Below are 20,049 nucleotides of genomic sequence, written 5' to 3' on the forward strand. Positions count from 1 at the left end.
CTTTCAAGTTGGACAGTGCCTGTGCACATTCAGTCGGTGCTAATGTTCCAAAGTTGTTTTTAGAGTTAAACTGTTTTTATTGATGACAAGATTTAAACAACATCATTGACATATAACATATACATATTCAAATATCAAAAACACGCAAGATAGGTACAAATAATAAGTCAGGCACCAAAGCTTTTAAGAATGTTCCTCTTAACCCTTAATTCTGCTATTCAGTAATAACTATAGTAGAAAACGTATGGGAAACAATCCAATCAAAACAAACTGTTATATAGACTGTACTTCCTAACTTTATAAATTAACTGTTAAGTAGTAGTTCCATCATACCTCTATCTTCCCTATTATATGTAAATCATGTGTATTCAGAAAATTGAAAGGCAACTTAATACCAATACAGTAATTCCTGATTAGTTATTATGTCTTGCATAATTAAACTACCTAAATAGCTAGTCTTCTAAACCTACCCCCACCCCAACTCAGAGAAGAGAAAAAAAACAAAACAAAAACAAAACTCTATTCCGTGAGGGAGTTTAGAACAAAGCCGTGGGCCCTTGGAGACACATACTAAATGTATGGCTCCCAAATAGCCAAAAACAACCATTTTCTCCGGGGAAATGCACCCACTATTCTACGCTCCAGCAACAAGAGCTCATGAAGCTTGTTTTGCCAATGTCAAAAATCCGTCAGGTGATCACTGATCCAAGCACCCAAAATGAGTCGTTTGCCCAAGAGACAAGCCTTGCGAACCAGAAGCTGGGCTCCTCTACTCTTCAGAGCAAAAAGTTTGTATTTATCAAGAAGCACCCCCAGAGGGAAACACGGGGTTGGCACATTTAGAAGCGCTTCTAAAAAGTGGAATAAAGCCAGTCAGAACTTCTGAATTCCCAGAGAGAGTGAAAGAAAGTGCCCACGCCTTCCACACAAGGGCTCCTCTAAGCCCCCCATCTTGAAAATTTGGGTCTTCATAAGATACGCTCTATGCAGAATACGATATTGGTATGCACGCAGGTCCAAATTAACAGACAACGTAGGGATATTAGCTGACAGCTGATCAAAATCAAGAGACAAGTCTGGGTGTCCTAAATCCAGGGCCCAACGGTTTCTAATATCATCTTTGTTCTTACGGGGAGCCAAGAGCATAAGTGCCTTATATAGTCCAGAAACCGAAAGATGGTCCCCCGGAATAGAATGGAAAAAGGCTCTAAAACGCCGACTATGTGTCACTCCTAAGATCTCACCTTCAATCGCTTTAACATAATGTGCCAACTGAGTGTAGGCATACATGTTGCTAAAATCAATACCAATACCCGAAGCCCCTAGAGATAACAACGAACCATTCAAGTCCAAGACATACTCTAAACACGTAATAACCAGAGCTGCCCACCTTCGAAATACCGGATTGTCCAAGCCCAGGGGGGGAAGAACAAATTACCCTGAATAGGCAACAAATCAGAAGCTTCCAAGGGAATTCCCCAATACTTAGTCAGATCTTTCCAAACTTCCCTTAAAGGCCGCAATAGCAAACTCGTTCCTATCTTAGATGGGATCTTCTTCCTTGGGGCTTGTAATAAAAAATAGAGATGACAAGGTTTAAAAAATTCTATTTCCACTTCTCGGAGTATAATCCTGTCTATCCAAGACCCAATCCCCAGATGGCGAAGTAAACAAGCCTGGTTGTAACGTCATAGGTTAGGAACCCCCAATTCTTCCTCCTTTCATGATCCGAACAAAAATTGAAAGGGCATTCTAGATTTACAACCATCCCAAATAAACTTGCTGAGACGCCTGTATAATAAAATATAAATCCTTTTTAAGAATACGCAGCGGTAGAATTTGAAGAACGTAGAGCCACCTCGGAAATTCAATCATACGAAACAGGTGAATTCTACCATGTAAAGTTAGTGGGAGAGATCTCCAACTGGTCAGGCATTCAACAGTATTTTCCAACAATCTAGAGATGCTTAACTCATAGAGAGACAATACTTTTATTGTTAGTTTAATACCTAAATAATTGAAAGAATCATGCGCCCATTTGAGTGGAAACTCTGCTCCCCATTCCTGTCACAATTGTTCCGTTGAAGCCAATACCAAGGATTTGGAAAATTTTAGTTTGAAGCTTGCAAAATCCACAAATTTATGAAAAAGGGCTAGAATGGCTGCCAAGGACTCGCAAGGATTAGTAAGATGAACTAATAAATCATCCGCAAATGCTGAAATCGTAAAAGACGAACGGCCAATGAATACCTCAGAAATCTCCGGATGGGAAACAATTTCCCTAAGAAGGGGGTCCAATGAAAGTACTAAGAGTAAAGGAGACAACAGACACCCCTGTGCCCCGACGAATTGGGAACACGGACAATCGCTCTCCACTGACCCATACAAATTCCTGCGGATCGGAGTATAGTACACCTAAAGCCTCACTAAAAAAAAACCCTCTATGCTTACCTTTTTCAAAACTGCAAAAATAAATTGCCAGATCACCTGATTGAAGGCTTTCTCTGTATCAAAACTAATCAACAGAGAATGTACCTTTGAACGCTCTACGACCTCCAATGATGCCAAAATCGATGTGATGTTCTTGGCAGCCGATCGGCCCTTTACAAACCCAACTTGTGAGGGGGAAATCAAGTCCAGAAGAACATGAGACAATGTATTTGCCAAACGTTTTACATATAATTTTACATCACAATTTAATAAAGAAATGGGGCGATAAGATCCCAGATCTTCTGGGTTCCTCCCGGGTTTTAACAAAACAATCATCTGGGCCACTTTAAAAGACTACAGGAGGACTCTTTTGTTGTACTGCCAATAAAAGACCCCCCTTTGCAATAGGAGAATTAAGAAACTCTCTCTGTGTCGATGTAATCATGGGCGATGTCAAGTTATCCAAGAATAAATTACTATCTAACATCTCATCTGTGGGTTCCTGGTAAAGTAGCCTGTAATATTTCTAAAAATGAGCGGAGATATCCGGATCCTTCTGGATCCAACGGTCCCTAGAATCTCACAATTACGTTAGTTGGGCTAACAAACCTCCCGCCTTATTGCCATGAAAGAAGAGTTGATAACGATAGTACAACTGGAATTTTCTGGCCCTCTGATGAAGCAGTTCATTCAACTCTCTCTGGGAAGTCAAAAGGGTTTCTCCAGCAGCCACAGTTCGAGCAGCCCCATGAGTGATACGCTGCTGGCGTACCATCTTCTCCAATCGTAAAATATCTTTATCTCTGAGTTTATGAGCATGGGCGCAGTAGCTAATTATTTCTCCTCTCAGTTTCTCAAAAAAGAGCATATTAATGGATATGCAAACAATTGTTGTGTGCATAATCTCCTGAAGAAAAGAATGAAACCCTGTATCTCAGTAAAGGTCCAGGGGGAATCTTCAAAACCCACTCTGTCATGGCCTTCCGCCTCCAGCTAATTGAACCCAAATTAGGGCATGGTCAGATACCTCATATGGGGCCAATCTCCGAAAGGGGAACATGGGAGAAAAGTAGGCTGGACAGGAAATAATAGTCGATACGTGACTGCGTCGAGTGTACATGTGATAAGTGAATATAATCTCTAATGGTGGGATGCAACACTCGCCACACATCTATTAAATCCAAAGTATTGCAAAGAAAGGGCAGGCCTCGGGCACAATAATTCAAACCCTGGGAGGCTGCAGAAGACTTATCTGAGGATCATACACCAGGTTAAAATCTCCCCCCAGGATAATATTGCTTCCCTGAAAGAGGGCTAAAAGAGCAGTCAATCTACTGAAAAATTGTTTATCAAACATATTTGGAGCATAAACATTGCATAAAATGAGAGACTGCCCCTCCAACACCACTTCAGCTAAAACATATCGACCATCAGGTCCCCATTTCATTGACTGAATGTCACAACCGTCAGGAACAGTGAGCCCTTGGGCCGCTGTCGATAACCGGCAGCAGCAGGCAAACCACCCCCAAGCAGGGAGCAAGACTGAACACCGACAGACTGGTATAAGCAGGACTGGAGTAGCCGGACTGGAATGGTAGGTGAACAAGCTGAAATACACAGGACTGGAATGACCGAACTTCACCTGCGCTTGACCGCCGTTCCCTAGGTGCGGGCAGCCGGCAGGACTTATAGGGTAGAGCAGGAACACAAGTAATCCTGGAACAGACAGACTAGAACAACAGGATTCAGGATTCACACACAAAGGGAACAGGGTTAGGACTCAGGATTCTCACACAGGATACAAGCAAGCTTGACTGAGACAGGGTAGGACTGAGAATTTATACACAGGATACAGGGTTCTAAATAAGCTAGACTGTACAGCCAAAAGCAGAGACACTGGAACAAGCAAAGGAAAGGAAAGGGGAAGCTAAGGATAGGCAGCCACAAACAAGGCAGAAGGCTGCACTCAAAGCAGCCACAAGCAGAGACTCTGGAACAAGCAACAAACACACACAGACAAAAACTCATCTGAAGACCTCGTTGCAAAGGCAAAGCTGAAGGGCTTCCAGGTGCCTAATAAAGGCAATCACTGATGAAGTCAGGTAAGGGTGCTGCTTAGTTACAAACCACCCAAACAAGTCCGGCAGACTGGAAGATCTGGACCGGACTAGAATGACTTCTGGAACAGAAGGAAAGCAGTCCATAGCAGCCACCAGGCCTGGCCACCGGGGGGCTGAGGTCAGCACAGGCATGGACATAGTCAAAATCGTGACAATGAATCTGTACATTCAAACCCCTGTGGAAAAAATTCATAACTCCCGCTTTCCTCTTTTTTTTAAATTTTATCAATTTTAAATAACATTCAAGTATATACTTGTACAGAAACGTTTGTTCAGTTTCATTATACAATATATAGAATCAAAATCTTACATATTTAATAAGAAAATATTTTCCCCAAACAAATCTCAAGTCCACAATTGGAGATTCATGATGTTACATATATGGATATTTATTTCAGATAACTAAACAAGGATTTACTGAGTCTGATTGTCGCGCCTATATGAAGAGCTCTAGATTTCATCGTAAGGAATTGTTGCCTACGCTTCTGGGTATAAGTACATAAGTAATGCCATACTGGGAAAAGACCAAGGGTCCATCGAGCCCAGCATCTTGTCCACGACAGCGGCCAATCCAGGCCAAGGGCACCTGGCAAGCTTCCCAAACGTACAAACATTCTATACATATTATTCCTGGGCTTTTGGATTTTTCCAAGTCCGTTTAGTAGCGGTTTATGGACTTGTCCTTTAGGAAACCGTCCAACCCCTTTTTAAACTCTGCTAAGCTAACTGCCTTCACCACATTTTCCGGCAATGAATTCCAGAGTTTAATTATACGTTGGGTGAAGAAAAATTTTCTCCGATTTGTTTTAAATTTACTACACTGTAGTTTAATCGCATGCCCCCTAGTCCTAGTATTTTTGGAAAGCGTGAACAGACGCTTCACATCCACCTGTTCCACTCCACTCATTATTTTATATACCTCTATCATGTCTCCCCTCAGCCGTCTCTTCTCCAAGCCGTCTCTTTAGTAACGTTTGGAAAAACTCTTATTTTCAGTCCAAGGAAACTTTTTCCCTATTCTGAAAGAATAGTCTCATTAATCAGTTTTATCTGGCGTTAATGCCACAGTTGCAAGTAAAGTTGATGGTGTCACCGTCCCACTATCTGACGCCTCTAAGATCTCTGAAACATCAAGTTCTTGATTTTGACTTTCTCTATTTTTTTGTTGGCAAATAGTATATTTGTGAAAACGGGGGAATTGCCTCCACGGCTACTCCCAGTATATCACTTATATATTTTCTTAGCATATCCCTTGGAGATGTCGTAAATTGTTGAGGAAAATTCAAAAAACGCAAATTATTATTTCTTACAGCGTTTTCCAGGGATTCAGTTTTTCTTCTAAGAAATATCAAGTCTCTAGTCATAGATTCCTGAAGTAATTGTGTCTTTTTAGCTTCATTTTCATATTCCTTATTTTTATTTACTATTGTATCCACTTTAAGTTCAATATCTTTTGTCTTTTGGTCTAAGATTGATAAATCTTGAGTCAATTTTTTAATCTGTGGTGACATTATTTTTCCCAGTTCTACAATCAGTGACCATAAACTGTCCAGTGCTACTTCACTTGGCTTCTCAAGTAATATAGGAAAAGAAGTTGTTGTTATCTCTATATTGGTAGCGGTAAGTCCATGTTCCTCCCTCACGGCTGGAGTCTCTTTCGATGTTTCAAAGAGTACTTAAAACTACTCTTTCAGTCTGGTTATCTAGATCTCCCTCGGTCCGGGTTTCACTGGTTAGTTGCACCGCCAAACACTCTGCCCCCGTATCGCTTCTGGATTCCGGGATCGAGGACGCCATCCGAGGGGTACTACTACCAGATGGTTGAGAGGGAGGAGTTCTCGCTTTGGGGCTGAGTGAAAGCTCTAGCCCAGGGAGCGCTACGGGGTCTCCATTCACCCCGGAGCGGACCAGCGGGCCGCTCTCCGGCGTCTCTGGAACCGCGTTCCTCTGAAGAAAAGTCTGAAAAGTTGGCTGATTAGAGGAAAGGCTTTGCCGTTGAGGAGCCGTGGAGAAGAGCCGGCCCCTTCTCTTCGGCATCGCTAATAGTAGAAGCGGAGGTTCAGAGGAGCAGCAGGTACGTCTGTTTTGAATATATCTCGAATCTCCTTATCTGTATGGCATATTTTACCGGCCTCATCTTTTAGTGATGTAACTATTCTCGAGGCTTGTTTGCGAGCAACTAGTCTGGTCAGCATCTTCCCTCCCTTATTGCCATGCCTATACAATTGGAACCTATAGTAATCCTGAGATTTCCTCTCCCTCTCGTGAATGAGGGAGTTCAAGGCCACTTGAGCTGACACAAGGTAGGTTTCAATTTGACATTAGGCATTTCCCCATATTTCTTCTTCAGTATCCTAACTTGCTTCTCTAACCTCAGTATTTCTTTATCTCTAGTCTTTTTAAATTGACTGACGTAACTGATGATCTCTTCTTGTAACACTGCCTTTGCGGCTTCCCAGAACATCATGGGGTCCGATGCAGTGTGCTCATTAAAGCGTTTGTATTCCCCCCAACTTTTCAGCAAATGTTCCCGGAATCCAGTGTGATTGGTCAGATAGCTGGGCAATGTCCATTGCCTGGTCTTAGTCCCCAATCCTCCCGGGTTCCAAGTCGCCCAGACCTCTGCGTGATCTGAGATGGCATATGGGCCAATCTGAGTATCTTGTATTTCCCCCATTAAAGAGCAGGACACTAACAAATAATCTATCCTAGATTGTGTGTTGTGAAGCCTAGACATATGTGTGTAATCTCTATCCTGTGGGTGAAAGACCCTCCAGATGTCCAAAAGATCCAAGAGAGAGCAAAGGTTTGGGAGACCCTTCGACATCCAACGAGGTGGCGCGGGAGTAGCATGTGATTTATGTACCTGGGGGTCCCATACCATGTTGAAATCCCCCCCCCCCCCCAGGATCAGCTGGGCAGAGTCCTCTTTCGACAGGTGTCCTAGTAGTTGCTGGTAGAATTTATTATCTAATTGGTTCACTGCGTAGATACTACCCAGTAAAATTTGTCTCCTGGCCAAAACCACCTTGCAAACGATGTATCTTCCTTCTGGGTCTTTAATGATATTACTTATCTTCCTAGCCACCCCTTTCCGAATCAGAATAACTACTCCGCCCTTCCTCCCTCTAGCCAGCGAATCAATACAATCTCCCACCCACTATTTCTGAAGCTTGGCATGCTCACACGCATTCAAATGTGTCTCCTGTAAGAAAGCCACATCCGCCCGGACCCTCTGCAGATACTTCAATATCTTAGACCTCTTCATGGGAGAACCTATTCCTGCTACATTCCAAGTTATTATTTTAAGCATGGCAAGTAGAGTTTTGGCTCCCATTCCACTGCATCCTTAGGGAAGTGCCACCACAGCCCATGGCCCTCCCCTCTTCTCCTATAGCACTGTATTATCCTACCAGCAACAGCATGAGTGGGAAAAAACCCCTCCCCCCAGCATCCATCCTTAAATTTTTATGCTTTACCAACCAGAATCCCCCTCCCTCCTGCCCCTCCTCTATACCCCCTACCCGCCCTCCCCGCTCTTCTTCCCCTCCCCAATTCCCCTTGAATATCCCCCTATTCCTTGTCCCTAGCCCAAGGAACATGCCACATTTGACGCCCCTCCTCTCAAATCCCCGCAGTCTTGTCCAGATTCCTTACTCCCTCCCTATATTAAGCGAACCTTTCCCCTCCACCCCGCTTAAGCAACATGCTACTGTCTATTACTTTGCCCACCTCCCCATCGCCCTATGATCTCAGACAGAGTAGTTGCCAATGTCCCAACATAACATTCGAACAGTGGTGCAGCTAATAACATAATTCCCAGCTACTACAGAGGATAACTGGCTCCCGGTCGAAGCAAGAATAAAGTTTAAGGCTCTTGTCCTGACACACAAAGCCTTTCACACATTAAACCCTAGCTACTTGTCGAATTTAACAATCCCCTACACCGCTATGCGAACTCTCAGATCCCTAACAGATAACAGGTTAGTCATTCCCCCTCTTACTAAGGCTAGGTGGGAATCTACACGGAGATCGGCTTTTTTCTACCTGTCACCCTCCCTTTGGAATAGCCTTCCAAAGGAGATCAGATTAGAGAAATCTTATCTCCATTACCGAAAACTTCTGAAAACCTTTCTCTTTATAAGCTACGTAGAACAGAACTTAGCATAATGAGATAAGGTCAAAAAGACAAAGAAAAATGGGATAGCTTAACTGGATATTAGATTTTTAACTTGTATTGATTTATTATGTAGTTTATCTTGATTGCTGTGCTTTCCTGTCATGAATGGAATTCCTATGTCTGTTTATTTGTATATACCAATTTTTTTATATATATGTAAACCGTTCTGTTTTGCAGATGCAATAAGATACGGTATATAAATTAACATAAATAAATAAAAATAAATAAATAACCAACGCTCACCCCTTTAACTGTAAACTTTAAACTTTGTAACAGAGCTACCACTCATACTTTCATCCATTCACACCGCTCATTCCCTCAACTACCTCCTTTATATGCATCCTCAGTATGCAGTAAGACAATACAAATTAGCAGTCAACAGGGGTGTAGCAGGTCTGTGCCCAGTATCCACTCCTCTCCAACTTCCTCTAAAACTTTACCAACCACGGGTCATCAGACTTCTTGTATAAATCTCCATAGCGCCGTCCACAGAGTTGATCATCTTCCGAGCCGCTCTTGCTGTATAAATCCCAGATCCTCCCAGGTCATCCCAGGGCAGCGCTAACAACACCGCTCCTGCATCATCAAGTCAATCCTGTCCGACACATCCCTATGTGCATGGCAAAGGCACCAGTAAATCACCTTCTGTGTCAATTGGCATATTGCTATTATCTATAACTTGCAGATCCTTGCGAATTAAGTGTCCATTATCTGATGCAGTCCGTTCACCAAAGTTCCAGTTGCTATATCCTGTGCCACCCACCGCAGGTCACTCGTCCCTTCTGCTTACGAGCTGTTTCATAAAGTCTTGAGCTTCTTGGACAGAGTTATAAGTTTTGGTGGTTGCCTGGTAGGTGATCTTCAGTTTCGCCGGGTATAGCAAAGCGATTTTGATTTTCCGCTGCATCAATTGCGAGCAAATCGGGGAAAAGCTCCGTCTCTGCGCAGCGACCGCAGTTAAATAATCTTGGAAGCAAAGTACTTTGTGATTATTATAGGTCAGCCCCTTCCCTCCTCTCATAGCCTGCAGGATTTTGACTTTCTGGGCAAAGTTGAATAGCCGACATATCACCACCCTTGGTCTTGCAGAATCAGGTCTCAGTGGGCCTAGGCGGTGTGCCTCTGGGAGGCCAACAAACTGGAGATTATTACGTCGAGACCTATTTTCAAGGTCTTCGATTTTCTCCACTTGCGCCTCCACAAGTTTTTGTAGGTTGGAGTAGTTTTTCTCAACTGACACCAGCTGGTCTTCCAGCGCCCCGGTACGTTGCTGGAAAGCCGTAAGCTCCTGTCTCAGCCTCATCATATTACTCTGCAGCCCTTCCAGCTTTGTATCTAAACTCTGCAGCTTTCTATCCAAGATAGTCTCCATTGCTGCTGTTACCTCTCCCATGATCTCAGCTGCCCACGCCGACCCGACAGCGGAGGTCGACAGGCTTGCAGGCGCCACCATCTTTTCTTCCAGCGCTTTGCATTTCTCCTTGTCCTTTCGCAAGGTTTTCGCTGCCATTTCCATATCCCCGCTCCGCTTTTCGCAGTTGGGGTAGAAGGGAGTTATTGCCTTCCGATTCAGTCCAATGCCGCCAGTTTAGCAGCTGATAATGAGCGGAATTTGACGGAGGTGCACGGAGCAGAGCCTTCAGCACCTGCTCCGGTTCATAGCATCACGTGATCTCCTACTAAGGAAATTTTAAAACAATCCATAAGAATAGGAATATAAGACTTTAGAAGTTAAAATAAGTTACTTCAACACCAACAAGAAAGAATTTAATTTGATAGGAAACCAAATCTTTAAAATTCTACTGCTTTGTCACTTTCTGCATTTTATCTCTGTTAAAAGTGCACTAAAATGGCAATGCCAAAACAAAAATTAGAATGTGAGGATTTTCTACTCTCCCACAATTTCCAGTCTTATTTCTTTAAACGGCTGCAAACAAAAATCCTCATGAAAAATACAAAAAGCACAATAAAGGAGGAAAACAGAGCAGAAAAGACAGTTATTTAATGCTACAGAGAATACGGTGCAAATGTAGGTCCTCGAGGGCTGTACATCAGCCAGATTTCCAGGAGATCCATAAAAAAACATGTATAAGATAGGTTTGCATACAATGGAGGCAATGGGCATTCAAATCTCTCCTCTGCATATTAGGTATATTCTGAAAACCTGACTGGTTTGCAGCCCTCAAGAACTGGCGTTTGAGACCCCTGCTATATAAAGTATTACTGTGACAAAACACAGTGGACATCCTGCAAGAGACTGATCCCATGCAGCTTTTGGTGCAGGAAATATAGAAACACAAGAGTGACAATGTTTAAGGGTTTTTCAATGATTATGAGCAGGAAAATGAATGCCCAGCTAACTAATCACTTTATACCTAAAACCCCACATCAGAAACAAGGAAAACCTACTTGAAGAAATAAAACCTCTATTTACATACCTGTGGTACCAAGAAACAGCAAGACCATGACCCAGTATATCCAAAAGAAGATGAGAGCTAAGAAAGTCCAAAACGGTTGGAAGACGAGTAATGGAAGGTGAATGAAGACTTTCCCTGCCACATGGAACAAAGCAATGGTGAGGGCCACTCTTTTACGTAATATCAACATTATCAGCAACAGGATGACCTGGAAATAACATGAATACAAAAATTTAGATAAAAGTAACATGTACTATCCAGTTAGAGGATTCTCGGTTGCAATTAAAATAAAGCCAACAAGTCAGTTCTCCATAGGATATAGAAGCTGATCATGAAAGAAACAATACTTTTGCTCTAACTTCATTTGAAACATTACTAACTCCGATAAATTGGCTAAATTACCCCTATGTTTGTGGCAGGGTCAAAAACTGTCAAGCTGTTAATACTATACAGTTGCAGCTCTTCTGGTGCTCTCTCAAGTCCGAGTGTGTAACTCTGATCACGAAAAGCAAATTCAAGTTGCTTTCACACAAGGAGAAATTAGGTCTTACCTGATCATTTTCTTTCCATTAGTCCTTCCCTCTATTCCAGAACCTGGGGCATAGTTGTGCCCATCAACCAGCAGGTGGAGATAGAGAACTGAAAACTGAGCTGAGACATATTTCTCTCTGCATCCAGTCTAGCTCCTCTGTATTTATTTATTTATTGCATTTGTATCCCACATTTTCCCACCTATTTGCAGGCTCAATGTGGCTTACATAGTTTTATTAACATTGTCATTCCAGGATATCAGATACAGTTAGTATTGTGCAGAGATTATGTAGGGAAGAGAGAAGGAAGGAAGGGAGTGATTAGGGTAGTTATAGAAGGTGGGCTTTCATAACTGAGTAGGTTGGTGAGGTGGATTAGTGAGATTATCGGTTATTGGTTCTCATTGTAGGCCTTGTTGAAGAAGTATGTCTTCAGAGATTTGCGAAAGATGGTTATTTCGTTGATTGTTTTCAGGTCTGTAGGTAGTGCATTGCATAACTGCGTGCTCATGTAAGAGAAGGTAGTGGCATGCATCAGCTTGTATTTTAGTCTTTTACAGCTGGGGAAGTGCAGGTTGAGAAATTTGCGGGATGATCTTGTGGCGTTTCTGGGAGGTAGGTCCACGAGGTTTAGCATTTATATTAGGGCGTCTGCGTGAATGATTTTGTGTACAATCGTGCAGATCTTGAATGCAATTCGTTCCTTAAGTGGGAGCCAGTGAAGTTTCTCTCTTAAGGGTTTTGCACTTTCATATTTGGATTTTCCAAATAGGAGTCTGGCGGCAGTATTCTGGGCAGTTTGGAGTTTTTTGATAGTCTGTTCTTTGCAGCCAGCGTACAGTCCGTTGCAGTAGTCCAGATAACTTATTACCATTGACTGTACCAGGGTATGGAAGATGTATCTCGGGAAGAACGGTTTTACTCTTTTGAGTTTCCACATGGAGTAGAACATCTTTTTTGTCGTGTTTTTCACGAGGGCATCAAGAGTGAGGTTTCAATCAGTGGTGACTCCAAGAATTTTCAAGTTTTGTGAGACAGGAAGAGAACAGTATGGTGTGATTATGGTGGAGAAACTTTTTGTGTTATGTTGTGAGGTGAGTACAAGACACTGTGTTTTTTCTGCGTTAAGTTTTAGTTGGAATGCATCTGCCCATGTGTGCATTGTTTGGAGGCTTTGGTTGATCTCGTTGGTGATTTCATTTAGATCATGTTTAGATTGTGACGTCATCTGCATATATGTAGGGGTTGAGGTTTTGGTTGGCTAGAAGTTTGGCTAACGGTATCATCATTAGGTTGAATAAGGTTGGTGAGAGGGGGGATCCATGGGGGACTCCACATTCAGGTATCCATGGGGATGATCTGTCCACGTTCGTTGTTACTTGGTATGATCTTGTGGTCAGGAATCCTTTGAACCATTTGAGAACTGTGCCTCCTACTCCGAAGTATTCTAGTATATGTAATAGTATTTCATGATTAACCATGTCAAAGGCACTGGACATGTCGAATTGTAGGAGGAGTATGTTGTTACCAGTTGCAATTGCTTGTTTGAATGAGTTCATTGCGGACACTAGAACAGTTTCGGTGCTATGATTTGACCGAAATCCTGATTGAGATTCGTGCAGAATTGTTTATTTAGGTATTCAGTGAGTTGTTTCGTCACTATGCCTTCCATGAGTTTGGTTATAAGTGAAATAGATGCTACTGGGCGATAGTTGGTTAGGTCCATTGTGCTTTTCTTAGCATCTTTCGGTAGCGGAGTAAGTAGGATGTTTCCTTTATCCGTGGGAAATAGCCCATTTTGAAGCCTGTGATTTACGTGGTTCGTGAGGTCTGTTTTGAATTGTTTGGGTGCGGCTCTTATTAGACTATTAGGGCAAATGTCTAATTTGCATTGCGATTTGGCGTATTTTCCAAGCCAATGTGAGATTTCATTTGATGAGAGCGTGTCAAAGTTGGTCCATGAGCGATCTGTAGGTATTCCCCGGGGTTTTGGGTCTAGACATTCAAGTATGTTTGTGTAGTCCATTATATTGGTAGGTATCATGAGTCTGAGCTTTATGATTTTTTCCTTGAAGTAATTTGCAAGATAAAACGCTAAAAGATCATCCTGAACTTTCCTCAATCTCCACTTCCCTAACTGCAAAGGCATAAAATACAAAGTACTGCATGCATCAACCTTCTCTTATATGAGCACGCAACTCTGGAATACACTACCACGCAACCTGAAAACGATCTACGAACTAACTGACTTCCGCAAACGATTAACGACTTATCTCTTTGAGAAAATTTATTGCAAGGATCAAAACACATGAAGTCCACACACACTAACAGAAATGCATCAATACACTTTCTTCTAAATTCTCTTACCCCGAATACTCCACCCACATATAAAATTGCTATACCTTAAGGTTTTCGTGCTATTGTTCTATCGCCCTATCTTTTCCCCATTGTAACATTCCATAGTTTCTACGCTCCAAATGTTGTTTTGACTTTGTCTTCCCATAACTCCTCATAATGTAACCCATAATCGTACTGTAACACATTCTATTTCCATCATTCACAATGTATTGTAAGCCACACTGAGCCCAGAAATAGGTGGGAAAATGTGGGAAACAAATGCAATAACATAAATAAATAAATCTGTGTTCTTGGAGGTAGCTGTAGTAGTACTTAGGAGATTGTTTACGAGTGAGAAGAGTTTGTGTGTATCCTTGTAGTTTGGTCCTATTTTGGTTTTGTAATATGTCCTTTTAGTTTGTCTGATAGTGTATTTGTATTTTTTTTGTAGTTGTTTCCAGTCTTTGAGTGTGTTTTCGTCTTTTTTCTTGTTCCATGCTCTTTCTAGTCTTCTTACCTGTGTTTTTAGTTCTTTCAATTCTTCGTTAAACCATGGTATTGATTTTTTTCTATGTGAGGTTCTGGTTTGAAGTGGTGCTATATTGTCTAATATTGTTCTGCATCTGTTATCCCATTCTTGAAGAAATTGGGGTGAGTCTGTAGGTGTTGTCCATTCGTCGGTGTAGAATTGTTGCCAGAATATCAGTGGGTCTATTTTTGCCTCACGTAGTATAGGTTTGTTGTTTTTGTTGTGTCTTTTTTGTTCTCCAGTGAAGGGAGAGGTTTACACTGTAGTGATCGGACCATGGCTTGGCTGCCATTTTGTGTCTATTACTGTGAGATTTGGTTCTGATGAGAATTTGTGGGTGATGATGTCTAGTGTATGTCCTTTGTTATGGGTGGGTTGTGTGTTTAGCCAATGGAGCTCTCATAGTTGGAGGAAGTCTTTGCACTCACGTACATTATGTAGACAAGCAGTAAGGAGAAACTCAGAATAAACACAACAACCTTAAACAACTCGCTAGCCTAACACTAACCAGATGAGCAAACATGTGTGGACATCTCACATCTCTGGACAACTTGTAGAGGAACAAGAGAGATATGCAGGAAGCACCATGCAAGGTGACAGTTATTTGACCCATTACTTTACAACTCGGGTGGGCCTCTGGAATAGTGGTAAGGACCAATGGAAAGAAAATTAACAAGACAGACCTAATTTCTCCTTCCATTATGTAGCCTCCCACTATTACAGAGCCTGTAGGATGTTCAAAAACAATCCCTAGAGTGGGTGGGATCCTAGTGGCGGCGCCCTGAGGATAGAAGCCCCAAAACTGACTTCCGAGCGCACCACAAAGTCCACCCTTTACTGCTTGGCAAAAGCATGCAGCACTGACCATGTCACTGCTATGCAAGTATCAGCCAGAGACAGCTAGTCTCCGCCCACGATGTCGCTATACACCTCGTACAAAAACCAGCAAAGCCCACGCAAATAAGATGATGCGATAGTCTCCTTCAGCCATCTAGCAATTGTGGGCTTGGAAGCCATGAAGCCAAGCCTGTTTAATAAAAGGTACAGCCTGTCCTATTTGCAAAACTCATTTGTGACTTCCAGATATCTAATAAGGACTCTACAAACATTGAGAAGCTTCAAGGAAGAATACTGAGCCTCTTCATCCTCTCTGCAAAACGACAAGCTCCACAGATTGGTTGAGATGTAATGCTGATACCAATTTCGGAAGAAAGGTAGGAACCATGCACAAGGGGAGACTGTCTCCAAAAAGCCAAGATAGGGATCCCCACAAGAGAGCATGAAACTCCGAAACCCTACGTGCCGAGGCAACAGCCACCAAGAACGCTTCTTTAGCATAAGATCTTTCAAGGATGCCTTCCAGAATAACTCAAAAGGAGGCTACCAAAGAACCTGAAGGACTAAATTAAGGTTCAACTCTAGACAGGGCATATGAAAGGGAGAACACAAGCAGCTGCTCCTTGCAAGAACTGAATGATATCCAGGTGACCCGCAAGAGAAGTGATCTGAAGTTGGCCCCTGAAACAGGCCAATGCTGCAACCTGAACTTTTAGAGAACACAAGGCCAATCCTTTCTGAAGGCCTACCTGGAGAAACGCAATGCGATCCTTTTCAACACACGGCCTACCATGGGCCAAGGATGGAAGACACTGATCCTCATAAGAGTTGGTTTTTTCCAACAACTGAAGAACTTGGGCATGTGGCATTCTTTTTCATCAACATCAAGTCCAGAAGCAGAGAACCCCATCGGTCCACTATCAGCTGAAATCCCTGGCTGGATTGGCCTCATTCTCATGGTTTCAAGGAGCGCCTGCTGAAAAAATCTGTGTCACATTCAAGGAACCTGTGATGTGAGTAGCCAAAAGCAGAGAAGATTTTTTTCTGTCCAACTCATGAGGGAGGCCACCTCCACTGCCACTGGATGACTGCGGGCCCTACCTTGCTTGTTGAAACAAGCCACCACCGTCATACTGTCGGAGAAAATTTATTTATTTATTTGTTGCATTTGTATCCCACATTTTCCCACCTCTTTGCAGGCTCAATGTGGCTTACAATTACGTTATGATTAGTGGAAATATATAAGAAAATAGACATTTAGTATTTCATAAGGATCTTGGGTAACATGATAATGATAAAGCATGATAGTAGTAAAACAAGCAAATATTGTAAGGCATTTCTGGATATAAGTGTAGGAGTTCACATTTGTTGATCTTTGTGGTATGCCTTGTTAAAGAGATGGGTCTTCAGTAGTTTGCGGAAGTTAGTTCATAGATCGCTTTCAAGTTGCGCGCCAGCGCGTTCCAGAATTGTGTGCTCAAGTAGGAAAAGGTTGACACATGCGATAGTTTGTATTTTAGACTTTTACAGTTGGGGAAGTGAAGATTAAGGAATGTGCGGGACGATTTTTTAGCGTTCCTGGGTGTTAAGTCTATCAGGTCTGACATGTAGGTTGGGTCATCTCCGTGGATGATTTTGTGAACCAGGGTACACATTTTGAACATGATGCGCTCTTTAAGTGGGAGCCAATGTAGCTTTTCTTGAAGGGGTTTAGCACTTTCATATTTTGTTTTACCGAATATGAGTCTAGCTGCAGTGTTTTGGGCTGTCTGAAGTTTCTTGATCATTTGCTCTTTGCAGCCCGCATAGAGTGCGTTGCAATAGTCTAGATGGCTGAGTACCATTGACTGTACCAGGTTACGGAAGACGGTCCTTGGGAAGAAAGGTCTTACTCTTTTTAATTTCCACATTGAGTGGAACATCTTCTTGGTTGTGTTTTTCACGTGACTTTCAAGTATTAAGTGTGGATCAATAGTAACTCCAAGTATTTTTAGGGTGCCCGAAATTGAAAGATTCAGTTTTGGTGTGTTAATGGTGGTGAATTTGTTCGTGTTATGTTGAGAGGTGAGTATTAGGCATTGGGTTTTTTCTGTGTTGAGTTTCAGCTAAAATGCATCCGCCCATGAATGCATGATATGTAGACTCTGGTTGATGTCATTGGAAATTTCCTTTAAATCTTGTTTAAATGGAATGTAGATCGTTACGTCGTCTGCATATATGTATGGGTTGAGGTATTGGTTTGATAGTAGTTTAGCCAAGGGGATCATCATTAAGTTGAATAAGGTCGGTGAGAGGGGGGATCCTTGTGGAACTCCGCATTCAGGTATCCATGTGGCTGATGTAGTCGAATTAGATGTCACTTGGTATGATCGTGTGGGTTAGGAACCCCTTGAACCAGTTGCCTCCAATTCCGAAGTATTCTAGGATATGTAATAGTATTCCATGATCAACCATGTCGAAGGCACTGGACATGTCAAATTGTAGAAGTAGTATGTTCTTGCCAGTTGCACTCAATTGTTTGAATTTAGTCATGAGAGTAACTAGTACTGTTTCAGTACTGTGGTTGGACCGAAATCCTGACTGGGATTCGTGTAGTATTGAGAATTTGTTTAAATAGTTTGTGAGTTGTTTGGTCACCATTCCTTCTGTTAGTTTGGTTATTAAGGGAATGGATGCTACTGGTCTGTAGTTGGTTAGTTCACTAGCGCTTTTCTTTGCGTGTTTGGGTATGGGGGTGAGTAGAATGTTTCCTTTCTCCTTCGGGAAGAGTCCTATTTTGTAACATATAATTCAAATGATTCGTTAGGTCTGATATAAATTGTTGAGGGGCAGATGTCATAAGGTTGTTTGGGCATATGTCTAATTTGCAGTGAGATTTGGCGAATCTTTTAAGTGTTTTGGAGATGAGATCCTCAAGTTCTGTCTGCTGGGTATACACCAGGGTCTGGATCTAGACAGTCAAGGAGATCGGCGTAGTCGATGGTGCTTACAGGTATTTTAAGTCGCAGTTTTACGATTTTCTCATTGAAGTATCTTGCGAGATTGTCTGCTCCAGGTATATCTTTGCTGTTGGCTGTGACTAGTGTGATATATAATAGTTGATTCACGAGTTGGAAGAGTTTATGTGTATCCTTGTAGTCTGGTCCAATTTTAGTTTTGTAATATAATCTTTTAGTTTGTCTTATGGTATATTTATATTTTCTTTGAAGTTGTTTCCAGGCATTGAATGTGGGGTCGTCTTTCTTTTTGTTCCACGCATGTTCTAACCTTCTAACTTGTGTTTTAAGTTTTTTCAGTTCTTCATTGAACCATGGTATTGAGTTCTTTCTGTGCGAGGTTCTGGTTTGAGTTGGGGCAATATTGTCTAGTATTAATCTGCATCTATCATCCCATTTTAGGAGAAATTGGTTTGTATCTGTCTTTATTGTCCATCCGTTGTGGTAGATCTGTTGCCAGAATATTACCGGGTCTATTTTTCCTCTTTTTCGTTCTTGTTTGTTAAGTAAGTCTTTTGTTCGCCATTGGAGGGAGATGTATGCTTTATAGTGGTCTGACCACGGTGCGGGTGTCCATTTTGTATCTGTTAGTATAAGGTTTGAGTCGGGGTCGAATTTGTGTGTGATAATGTCTAGTGTGTGTCCTTTAATGTGAGTTGGTTGCGTATTTGGTCCGTGAAGATCCCATAGTTGTAAGAATTCTTTTAATGCTTGGGTGCTTGTTGAGGTTAAATCTTCAATGTGCAGGCTGATGTCTCCTCTTATGATAAGGTTTGAGGTAGAGACACAAATGTTCGAGATAAAATCCATAAAGTGCGTTTGGGAATCTTGCCAGTCGCCTGGCAGTCTGTAGAGTAGGACTGCGTTTAGGTGTTCCTGCAAATTTGGATGACTGATTCTTACCGAGGCGATTTCAAGTTGCAGCAGAATGGATTCAGCTGTGGTTGTGATGGTGAACTCAGATTTGTATATTATGGCAATTCCTCCGACTCTTTTTCTGTTTCTTGTCCAGTGGGTAATTTTGTATCCTGGTGGGCATAAATCTAAGATTATGGGGTCTTTAAGGTCGTGGATCCAGGTTTCAGTGATGAATAAGAGGTCAAGATTGTCTGTAGTGATCCAGTCTGTTATAATCTCTGTTTTATTTACTACTGATCTGGCGTTTACGTATCCCACTTGGATTGAACGGTATGGTTCGGTTCTGGACATAGATGTGTTAATTTTATTAGTTGCCTGTTTTCTTGGTATCTGGTTTTGTTGTGTCCTTTCTTCCCTTTCTGTTGATTATTTTCGTATGTATTTGTTTTTCCTTTTATTTGGTTGTTGTTCTTTTGGTCTGGTGAGCTGTGAATGGGTTGTCTGTAGGGTTTGTGTACTGTGGGTAGATTATTGTTTATGTTGGGAGTAGTCCATGCGTGGTAGATTAGGGGGAGGAAGTAGATTATCATGAGCAATTTGTTGGTGTTCATATTGGCTTTGGTTCGAGGTGTTTGGTTGTGCCTGAAGGTATTATTGAATGAAATTTTGTATGAACATCAAGCAGTGTCAGCGTTAGGCAGTGTCAACATCAAGCAGTGTGAACATTAAGCAGTGAGTAATGTAATTTCAAGCGGTATCCGCATTGAGCAGTCTAAACATCAAGCGGTAATAACATTAAGCAGTATCAACATCAA

At 42.0% G+C, this 20,049-nt stretch overlaps 1 protein-coding gene across 4 annotated transcripts in view; it reads right to left on the minus strand.

Moving 5' to 3' along the window:
- Positions 1-20,049, minus strand: part of SLC44A1 (solute carrier family 44 member 1) — an 851,962-nt gene that overhangs the window by 234,990 nt on the left and 596,923 nt on the right. For all 4 annotated transcript variants that reach the window (XR_003941047.1, XR_003941046.1, XM_030194328.1 and 1 more), the window contains exon 9: positions 11,169-11,355. Coding sequence is in view for 2 of the 4 variants with exons in the window: in XM_030194328.1 (XP_030050188.1) it covers positions 11,169-11,355 (187 nt within the window). In the remaining 2 variants the exon portion in view is untranslated. The remainder of the gene's footprint in view (positions 1-11,168; positions 11,356-20,049) is intronic.

This window comes from Microcaecilia unicolor, chromosome 2, assembly GCF_901765095.1.
Source record: "Microcaecilia unicolor chromosome 2, aMicUni1.1, whole genome shotgun sequence".
In the NCBI taxonomy this organism is placed as follows: domain Eukaryota; kingdom Metazoa; phylum Chordata; class Amphibia; order Gymnophiona; family Siphonopidae; genus Microcaecilia; species Microcaecilia unicolor.